Here is a 10,948-nt window from a genome sequence, read left to right as displayed (position 1 = left end):
AAATAAAAGGTTTTGTATGTTTAGCTACTAATAGAAAAAAAGAAAAGAAAATGTTTTCTATTTTCTTATGTTTTCTTGTGTTTTAGGCTTTTTTTTTTTGCAGCGAAAGAAAGCTTTACCATTCGCAGGTGATTTTTGAAATTCAAAAAAAGAATCTTACGATCAAGGACACACCAAACATAATGGAAATTTTTTAAACTAAGAAAATAGTATAATTTTTGTACTTTTTTCTTCTCTTGCCTACCAAACACAACTTCAGTGAAGGAACATTATTAGTTCTAGTTGTGGCCATTTCACTTAGACTGATGTGGGAATTGAGACAATAGGTAATGATGGTATCATTACTAATTCCCTTTTAGACATTACCAATTCAAATAACTGAACTGGTACAATCATGAACAGAGCAAACTAGAGCTTGTCCTTGCTCATGCTCCTCTGCTTCTTCTTTCTAATACTTGATTATTGTATTGGAAAGCATTTTAATATTTTTGTGTTGGGTAATTGTCTCTGCTTGTGTTATGTTTGTCTCAAATTCATGATTCGTTTGAAGAATGATCCATTTTGACATTTTTTTTTGTGGCAACCCGAATGAGATTTTTTATCTGAGATATGTGATGATAGCAAATGGCTCTGTGAATCTGTGTTTCTTTTCTTCGTATCAGTTTGGTGTTTGTTCTAACAATTTGCTTCCTGGTAAGAACTGGGTTGAAAGGAGAAATAGGATGAGATAATGAGACCAAAGGGAGTGAGGTGGGAGCGGATTCTTTTGCTGAAGACATAAGCCAAGTCAAACTGATTTAGAAATTTTTGCCAATTGGAATTACAAGTAATCCTGCCCAGTATTTTTCAGAAAAAATCTTGGCTTTCACCCGTAATGGAATCTTAAAGGGTATTTTAGAAAATACTAAAATCTAGGAGCGTAATTGTGAACCTTTAAGATTACATTTCTTTGGTTGCCAGAGAGGTTGTAGCTAAATTTCGTTCTTTTCTTGTATTCTTCTTATTCCATCCACCATTATTCACAGGTAGCTTTCTTTCTATCTATAGCCATCTGTATCAAATGGACCATAATGTGTTTATTTTTCCAAATAAGAAAGACACCTTCACATGACCACACAAACAAACCTACAAAATAACAAATCATTCTCGATCTTGAAATTTGATACCTGCTCAACTCGAACTGTGGAACAGTCTCAAACCCAACTTGATTGGTAAATGAACTTTCTATTCATTGAGAATAGACAGAGTCATGGGAGTTAGTCCCAGACAGGGTCATGGGACTTAGTCCCCATCCCTGTGGTGGGGATAGGTGAGGCGATGGCAGTAGTGGGGCAAGGTGAGTTGTGTTGGGTGATCTGGCTCCTCACCATAGAACCCAAGGATTAGAGAGTGACCCTAGGGCTGGGAGATCTTGGGCATGTGTCCCTAGGTCACCCCAATCTTAGAATTACTCTCTGGTCTCTGGGCTCTATGGAGAGGAATCTTATCTGAGTTGGAGGGAGGAGGAGGAATAGTAGTAAAACGGAGGTCCTAATTCATTTAATAAAGGAGGGATAATTTAGGTATTTTAAAGTACAAGGGGAGAGAAGGAAGGATTTGGCTCATTTGCATGTTGATGAAATAGCATCATCTTCTGGACAAGTCTTCTATTTTGTTCTCCAAAACTGTTTTGTGCTCCAAAAGCAGGGATTCAATTTTTTTTTTGCTAAAAATATATATTAAAACGGAAAAGAAAAACTTACAAGAGGCACTAGGCCCCAACAAACAAAAAGAACCAAAAAGGATCAAAACATGAAACTAGAGAATGAAAACTAGGTCAACAAAAAGGAGCAATAACGAGCTCATACTATGTTTGTCAGATTTTCCAATCGGATGAATGAAGAAAGTAAGGGGCAAATCTAATACGATGGAAGAGGGCAAAATGGTAAATAAATGCTTTTTTTCCTTGGTGCTAATCTTCTCTCTCTCTTTGTCTCTCTCTCTCTCTCTCATGCAGGTCTTGGAGAACTTGGGCAAAGTAGCACTTCTATGTTTTTGCTCACTAAGGAAAGGGATTACATATCCAAGTAAAAAAAAAAAAATATACCATATTGGTTTCATCTCAAACTCCTCTAATTTATGCAAGATACCTTCTTATTTTATTCACTGTAAATTTTTCTTTTCTGTGAACCCCTGTTTCTTATTGCTTCACTGTGTAAATTATACAGAAACGTGGTGGGCTTGTAGTGAGTAATGAATGAATGTTTATACATTAGATCAGCTGTAAACAGGGCAGCCTTCAACCATAACCCCTTTGGCAGTGGGGCAAGTTGCCAAGGGACAGCCATCCAAGTTGGTTCCCCACCAACTAAGGCTGATGTCCTCCAAGCCCAAGCACAGGTACAACAACACACCCATGAAGGCAAGCCCTGCATCCAGTGCCCCCGAAAGCACATAGTTGTGGCGTTGCCACCAGTCCCTTCGATACCTGTACGCAACAAACCCAGATAGGAACCCAACAATGATCCAACTAGAGTAGTTCACTGCAGTCGCTGGTGGCATCATCCCTGTCGCACCAATCAAGACTGGCATGTTAATGAGCCGAATCCATTCTTGTTTAGGGAATGCCTTGTGCGCCAACCATACTAACACAGGTAAAATAGCTCCTGCTAGGAAGAACCAATTGATGGCCTCGTAGGTGCCCAGAGCCCCAAATATTCTAAGTGGCCCAATTAAGCCCCATATCACTGAAGCATCATAGAAGACACGGTCTGCTGGGCATGTCCATATTGTTGATGAAGTGTCGCAAAGGTCAGTGATGGTTTCCATTAGCCACCAAGCTGTCCCCAGGTACACCAACCCAGCTATGAGGGTACCCACCACCTGTGCCATAAACATAGTCCTGGGTGGGATTTTCATGTAGTGCCCAAGCTTGAAATCTTGCAGGAAGGTCACTGCCTGTGTCATACTTATGTATCCATACACCTTAAAGCATATGTTAGCCACAGGACGGCCTGGATACATGTACCCTATTATATACTCTGTAATGATGTTCAATCCTGGCGTCTGTGGCATTTTCACAAACAATTTAAAGATTAAAATATTACTATACAAATTGTAAGATTTACCACACAGAAGAGGAAGAAGAAACCTGGTTTGTGGTGGCAGTGATGATTCCTATGGGGAGAGTGAAGAAGAATGCAAGGCCACAAGCTAACAGAACCCCCCACCATGGCAACTGAAGTTGGTCATTGTAATACTCACAAGCAAAGATGGTGACAGCAATGTTAGCAATTAAGATGATCACAAACCACAACTCTGGGACTTGCTTGTACCTGGTCATCAACCTGGTATGTATATCCATAGTTTTCTCTTGGAATGCCGATTTGCTCTGCTCCCATACTTCTCTGCAATCCAATTTTTATTGGGTCTTCAATAAAATTCAAAAAACTCTCTCTGTTTAATTAAGTTAATGAACTACTCCAATTTATACCTTCCATGGAAGAGGGCAACATGGGAAACAGTAGCAGTGAGTGCAGCAAAGCCCACACCATAGGTCATAGCAAAGAAGGTGCTAAGGTAAAGAGGGCCATTCTTCTCATAAGCTTCAAGGTCAAGGTGAAAGTTGGAATCTATGATACTGGTTATGTTATAGATCTGACCAGTGGAGGTGAAGAGCTCATCAGAGAAGATAGGGAAGGTCTTGGCTTTGTAGACATTGAGCCAGTAGGTGATTGGGGTTAACACATACATGACAACAACAAAGCCTACAGCTACATTGGCAGTGGCAAACCACGGGCTGGCTAGTGGGCTTCCAAGATATGAGGAGATTGTGGCCCAATCGATACCAATAGCACCAATCCCAAGGCCATAGAGACCTGAGCCCAATTGTTGGGCTAGAACAGAGTTGGGGAATATCCAACAAATCCAAGATAGGGAGGTCACCATGGGGAAGAGGTAGCCAGGGAAGACGTAGTAGGCAAAGCTGCATACAAAGGCGATCAGGAAGAACTGGATACGTGTCAGACCGCCCTTGGACCTCTCTTCTTTCTCATGTAAGGCCCTGCAAAAAAAAATTTAATATTAAAAAAGTTAATAAAGGAAAAAAAAATATAAAAATAAAGAAACCCCTATTAGAGCACACCCTTTTATTTGATCGTTTGAAGACACCCGTTTAACTAGGGAGAGGGAGGTGTTTTCAACGGACTCAAATCCTCTGCAATGAGTGGTGAGTGGCAGTGAGGGATTGAAATCGTCTACAATTCCGATCTCGTACAATTCCGTGCAATACCACCTTCAGGGGGTGACACGTGTATTGATACCAATACAATGGTCCAGATCTGGTACAACTAATAAAGCATTAAATCAGTGAAGAGGCATTTAAATCAGATCTAGACCATTGCATTGGTATCAATACACGTGTCACCTTCTGAAGGTAGTATTTCACGGAATTGTACAAGATCAGAATTGCAGACGATTTTTTTCCGGCAGTGAGGATTCAATAGTTGGGGGGCCCAGCATGCATCCTATCTGTTGGATCCTCACTACCACTCACTACCTCCCCACAAAGGATTTTTGTAAGTTTTCGGCATTGTTTAGTAGAGGATAGAAATTTATGATGACATATGAGTTCAATCAAAAGTTCAAATCACTAGAGGTGAGGGGTTCTTCTTTCTCCAAAAGTGAAGGAAACCCTTGTTTATAAGGGTATTACTTAGAAAATATTCAGGTTTTCCAATAACTAATTGATCATGCGTCACCTTTAAACATGATGAGGATTAAATTTCTGTTGTTTTATGATTGTCCTTGTTGGCAACTCGGCCACGAGGCGGTGATGACGTGGCCAATTTGGGTGATGTGGATGAAAATGATGACATGGTAGTGTCCAGTGTCACCAATGAGATAACAGAGCAGCTTGGTATGCATGGAGTGGTTTAATACATCATTAATAGATGGTGCAGGTTTCTGGGTCAAAACTGACAAAATTGGCCTATTTACGATCGAGGGCATTTTAGGCAATGAAAATGACATTTTTGGAAGATCATTTCTTCATAAAAAGTATAGATTGTAATTTATGTAGTCCAGTGCATCTGATTTTGTCGCATTCCGATTCCGTATGAAGAAGTTACCGCATTTGTGGCAGTCAAGGGCAATTCGGCATTGAAGATGAATTTTTTAAAGGAAGTGTTCTCCATGTAACAATACGACAAAAATGCAATCTTTCAAACGGTTCTGATTTCATCGCGTTCTGATTCCGTATGAGAAAGATATGTCATTGGAAAGGTCTAGGGGCATTTTGGTCTTTTTACATGGATGATTCAGATGATTGAGTCTTCTGAAAAGTCGTAGAGAATCCAGTTATGATTCCAACGCACTTCGTTTCATCTCGATCGGATATCTTATGAAAAAGTTATAAGTGTTTCCGTAAAGTCGGTTCGAAAATCCAAACCGAAAATCCATCAGTTGCTCTCGGTGTTGGGTGGATTTTTCGGAATTTATTTTTGAAATTTGAAGGGCTTTTGTGTAATTTCAAGATTTTGAAGGTCTGAGTTGCAAGGAGTCTTTAAGCACTGAAATATATGGAGGCAGGGGCTTGATTGTAATAAAGAGGAGTAAAGGGAAGTGAAATGGATGGTCAAGATTCGACCACATAGGCTTGATGCCCATCCAAAGGCTGCTAAGATTTTTTGCTGACATGGACGAGATAGATGCTTGCGCGAAGGATTTGATTGGTTAGGTGCATAATTCTTGATGCACTGGCGCTACACCTTATCAAGGTAAAAGAGGTGGTTGAAGTGTGTTAATGATACATTAATTCAAAGCCAAGGAGGAAGAGAAGAAAGTAAGGATGTGTTTGCTTTGAAGAGCAAGAAGCCAAGGAGAGAAAAGGTGTAAGCACCAAACTTGTCAGTACAAGTTTTCAGTCATCCCAGGCAATCGGTTGTGAGATTCTCTAACCTTTGATTTTACATTATATGTATGTATGTATGTTAGGGTTAGTTGTGGAAGAATGCATACATGCTAGGTTAGTTGTGGATGAACTGTAAGCATGCTAGCTAGTTGTGGATGTATATGCTAGGCAGAGCTTGACTGTAGGGCATTGATATAAGCCCAATTTAATTGTATTTATTGTGTGCTTAGTGGGTGCTAAGCACCGAGAGTGGGTGCTCCCGTGTAGTGGGTGCTACACATTGTATTGGCACTACGAGTGTCATCTCAGCTTCGGATTGAGAAAATTGGGTGTGGGTGCTCCCGACTATGGGTGCAGTCAAAAGTAGTGTATTGAGTAGGTACGAAGCCTTTACAAGCACTACTTCGTGGATGTAGGCAAATTACCGAACCTCGTAAAAATCCTGTGTTGTGGGTGCTTGTTGTTTGCATTTTATATTAAAGTGCGTGGAATGTGGAATGAGTGTGCATACTTGAAAGTGCCTATGAGAGGCTGAGTGTGCATACGACTGTGTGCAAACAGGGACAGGTATATCAAGTTTTTTCTTGGCCAGACATTGGACAGGTTTTTAGGGTTCGGAATTGGACTCACTGATTCACCCCCCTCTCAGTGACTGCCGGGTTACAACAATTGGTATCAGAGCCAATACTCAGTGACAGTTTGATCAACAACTGAGTGATTCAAAGGCAAAGGCAGTGGCAGTGACAGTATGACAAGTGAAGGCCATTCAGGACATGCACCAAAGTTTGATGGATTTGATTTTATCTTGTGGAAGAGGAGAATGCAGTCGTACCTAGGTTCACTAGGTTATGATGTTTGGGCATCTGTTCTGATTGGGTACAAGGAACCTGAAGGAGGTCCGGTTGACAATGAAGCTAAAAAGGCTTATTGTTACAATCAAAAGGTTGTGAATGCAATATTCTCAGCATTAGATAAGAGTGTGATGGCTAAGGTAATGAATTGTGACTCAGCCAAGGGTATCTAGGGAAGACTGAAGAGCATTTATGAAGAAGATGAAAAGATAAGGAAAGCAAAGCTTCAGACCTTTAGAGGCCAGTTTGAAAGTCTACTAATGCAAGAGGGAGAGAATATTGACACCTATATGACTAGGGTAAATGAAGTGGTCAACTCTATTAGGGGTCTGGGAGCCAATCTAGAGGATTCAATTGTTTGTCAAAAAATCCTGAGATCTTTGTTGCCCAAGTATGACTCCAAGGTGTCAGCTATTGAAGAGGCAAAGGACCTAGACACTATTACTCTTGATCAAGTGCATGGCACTTTCACAACTCTTGAAATGAGATGGAAAAAGGGCAAGTCCACTGACAAACAGGCTGCTTTCAAGGCAATGAAAAACTTGAAAATTAATGAGAAGAAGAAGCAGTCTGTGGAGGATACTGATGAGAGTGAAGATGAGGTTACAACTCATTTCACCAGAAAGTCGAAAAGGGGAACAGGAAAATATAAGGACAAGTTGCCTTTCAAATGTTTCAACTGTGGAAGGGTTGGACATTTTGTAGCTAAGTGTCCTAACCAAGGAAAAATAGAAAGTGATGAAGAAGAAAGTGAAAAGAAAAGTCATTTCAAGGGAAAGAAGAAATTCTTCTCAAACAGATACAAGAAAGGCAAGGACAAGAAGAAAAGTTTGGTTTCTAAGAAATGTAGTGATATATCTGATGAAGAGTCTGAAGAATCATCTAATGATGAAGATGATGAGGCTATGTTCACGGTCTCAATAGATATGGAAGAAAACAAAGAAGATTCTTCTAGCAAAGAAGATTCTACAGAAGAAGAAGAGGAAGATGAAAAATCACATCTAGAGGCTGAACTTACAGTTGCCCTTAGAGAGCTTAAAAGAGAAAGGAAGAAAGTGAAAAAGGTCACTCAAGACCTTAAGGGGCAAAAATAAATAGTTATTGAGTTGAGAGATCAAGCCAATAAGTCAAGAAAGACCTTAGATGATCTTGAGTATCAACTCTCATAGAAAACGATTGACTGCAACACTCTTAAGTTAGAGAAAGTGACTTTGAAAGCACAACTAGAGGAGCAATATGAGATTCTTGCACAATTTGATGGTTATGCAGATGAGCTAGCCTTATTAAAGGCTAAGGTTGAAGAATATGGGAGAACTGAGATTGAAAAATAAGACTTAGAAAATGAAGATGTTGAAGATGACTCTACACCAAAAGAGCATCCTAGCAGTAAGAAGCTTAATGACATTATCAATGCTCAAAGATTGACTCACATCAAATTTGGGCTTCGATTTGTTGGGGATTCTTCCAAAAATACCAAGGCAAATGGTAAGGGAACAATACATAATCCTATCAAAGTCAATGATAGGAATGCTCAAAGAGGAAAGGCACATGTTACTACTGCTGGCAATGTCAAGAGAGCAGTACAAAAAGATAAAGTACCGATTGGTCCAACTAGAAGAGGAAATCCATCTATATTCCATAAGACTAACCAAACTAGACAACCACAGTTGGCAAGGCCAAGCAGGAGAGCAGAGAGCTATGGATACAGTCAAGGTCCTCAACAGAGGCCTAGAGCATTTGACAACTTCAGAGCTCCTTACAGATGGCAGATGGAACATGTGATGCAGAGGCACACCTTTCAAGGTTATTGTTACAAATGCAACACTTTTGGACACAAGATCTCATATTGCAAGTTCAACATTGGTCCAATGAGTTATGTGGACAGAAATCCTTTTGTACCCCTTATGGAGGAAACAGTTGAATATTACAGATGCAACAACCTTGGACATATTGCAAAGAATTGTAAAACTATATTTCCCCCACAAAGACAGGAGAACAGAGGTAAGCAGAGAGTTTTCAAAAACACAGAAGATGATGAGATGGAGAGACAGTTCTCAAGACAGAAGAAAGCAAAGAAATCTAAATCTGTCAAGAAAGTTTCGATTCAGAGAGAGAGAGAGAGTAGAAGATGAAGAAGATGCAGTAGCATTTGTTATTCATAGAGCTTTTAAGGCTCAAGGAGACTCTACTCCATGGATTCTTGATAGTGGTTGCTCAAGCCACATGACAGGAGATAAGGAAAGGTTTGAACAATTACATGACTTTGAAGGTGGATCCGTGAAGTTTGGCAACAACAATGGTGCCAGAATTATAGGGAAGGGGTCCATAAGTTTGAACCATGGGAAGGTAAAATCCCTTAATGTCTTGTATGTTGAAGGGCTCAAACACAATCTTCTCAGCATCAGTAAAATTTGTGACAAAGGGCATGAAGTAACTTTCACTAGTAAAGGGTGTGAGATAAGAAGATCAAGCAGTGGAAAGGTTGTAGCTACTGGACAGAGAACTTCAGGGAATTTGTACACCTTGACAGAGTTAGAGAAAGATTCTTGCATGGTTAACATAGATGAGGAGACATGGTTGTGGCACAAAAGGCTTGGGCATATTGGTTTCAAGAACCTTGCCAAGATTTCTTCAAAGAAGGCAGTGAGAGATGTTCCTGAGTTGAAGAAGCTCTCCAATCCTATATGTGCATCTTGTCAAAAGGGAAAGCAAACCAGAATCTCCTACAAGTCTAAGGAGTATTATTCCAGTTCTCCATTGCAGTTGATTCACACAGACCTATGTGGTCCTATGAGGACACCTAGCACCTCAGGAGAGAGATACATCATGTTGTTTGTTGATGATCATTCAAGACTGGTGTGGGTGATGTTCTTGAAACATAAGTCAGAGGCTTTAGAAAGATTTAAGATCTTTAAGAAGCAAGTTGAGAATCAGACAGGGAAGAAGATAAAGTGTCTGAGATCTGATAGAGGAGGTGAGTACAGTTGGGATGATTTTGAAGAATACTGCTATGAGCATGGTATCAGGAAACAAACTTCAGCTCCAAGAACACCCCAACAGAATGGTGTTGCAGAGAGAAAGAATAGAACAGTGCAAGACATGGCTAGAACAATGTTGGCAGAGAATGACATGGGTAAAAAGTTCTGGAAGGAGGCAGTTCTAACTGCAGTGTACATCCATAATAGATGTATGTTGAGACCTCATGAAAGCAAGACTCCATATGAAATCTGGTTTGGAAGAAGGGCTACAGCAAGACACTTCAAGGTCTTTGGTAGCAAGTGTTATATCAAGAACACAACCCAAGATTTGGGTAAGTTTGATGATAGGGTTGATGAAGGTATATTTTTAGGTTATTCTACTTCAAGTAAGGCCTATAGATGCTACAACAGACTTGGAAAAATTGTAGAGAGTGCTGATGTCACAGTTGATGAAAAAAGGGATATTCCTTCAGGCTCAGGAAATGAACTTCTAGAATTTGAAGATCTTGATGATGAGAATGATCTGGTTGATAGTAGACTCAAAAGCAAAGATGAGGTTGATGTTGAACAGGATGAGGTAGATTCAGATGAGCAGAGGAGACACAACAGAGTTGATCAACAGAAAACAGATGAGTTAATCATTGGTGACCCCACTGTAGGTGTTCAGACTAGAAGAATGAAGACCAACACATACTCTCTTCTTTCGAAGATTGAACCAAAAACTGTTGATGAGGCAAGCAATGATGAGAGTTGGATGAAGGCCATGAATGAAGAACTTGATCAGATAGAGAGGAATCACACTTGGGATCTAGTCCCTAGCCCAGTTGACAAGAATGTGATCGGTACTAAATGGGTTTTTTGAAATAAACTCAATGAAGATGGTCAAGTGGTGAGGAACAAAGCAAAACTTGTATGCAAAGGGTATGCTCAAGTGGAAGGCATTGATTTTGAGGAAAATTTTGCTCCAGTGGCAAGACTTGAGGCTATCAGAATGTTCTTGGCTTTGTCAGTGTACAAGGGGTTCAAGGTCTATCAGATGGATGTCAAATCAGCTTTTCTAAATAGAAACTTGGAAGAGGAGGTTTACATAGAGCAGCCTGATGGGTTTCAGCTGAGTGAGGACCCCACTCTTGTGTGCAGATTGAATAAGGCATTGTATGGTTTGAAACAAGCTCCAAGGGCATGGTACTCCAGATTGGATTCTTACTTGTGCAAGTTGGGTTTCAAGA

The 10,948-nt window shown here is 40.2% G+C and overlaps 1 protein-coding gene across 2 annotated transcripts in view; it reads right to left on the bottom strand.

Annotated features, from left to right (window-relative positions):
* Nucleotides 1-2,115: 2,115 nt before the first annotated feature.
* Nucleotides 2,116-10,948, bottom strand: part of LOC122060549 (oligopeptide transporter 7-like) — a 13,635-nt gene continuing 4,802 nt past the window's right edge. For both annotated transcript variants that reach the window (XM_042623679.1, XM_042623680.1), the window contains exons 4-6: nt 3,473-4,042; nt 3,131-3,386; nt 2,116-3,045 (exon numbers count right to left, since the gene is read on the bottom strand). In XM_042623679.1, the coding sequence (XP_042479613.1) occupies nt 2,257-3,045; nt 3,131-3,386; nt 3,473-4,042 (1,615 nt within the window). In that variant the 3' untranslated portion in view covers nt 2,116-2,256. The remainder of the gene's footprint in view (nt 3,046-3,130; nt 3,387-3,472; nt 4,043-10,948) is intronic.

The sequence above is a fragment of the Macadamia integrifolia genome, chromosome 14 (genome assembly GCF_013358625.1).
Source record: "Macadamia integrifolia cultivar HAES 741 chromosome 14, SCU_Mint_v3, whole genome shotgun sequence".
Classification (NCBI taxonomy): Eukaryota; Viridiplantae; Streptophyta; class Magnoliopsida; order Proteales; family Proteaceae; genus Macadamia; species Macadamia integrifolia.
Note: the sequence above shows the minus strand (reverse complement) of the source record. Positions and strands in the feature narration are given on the sequence as shown.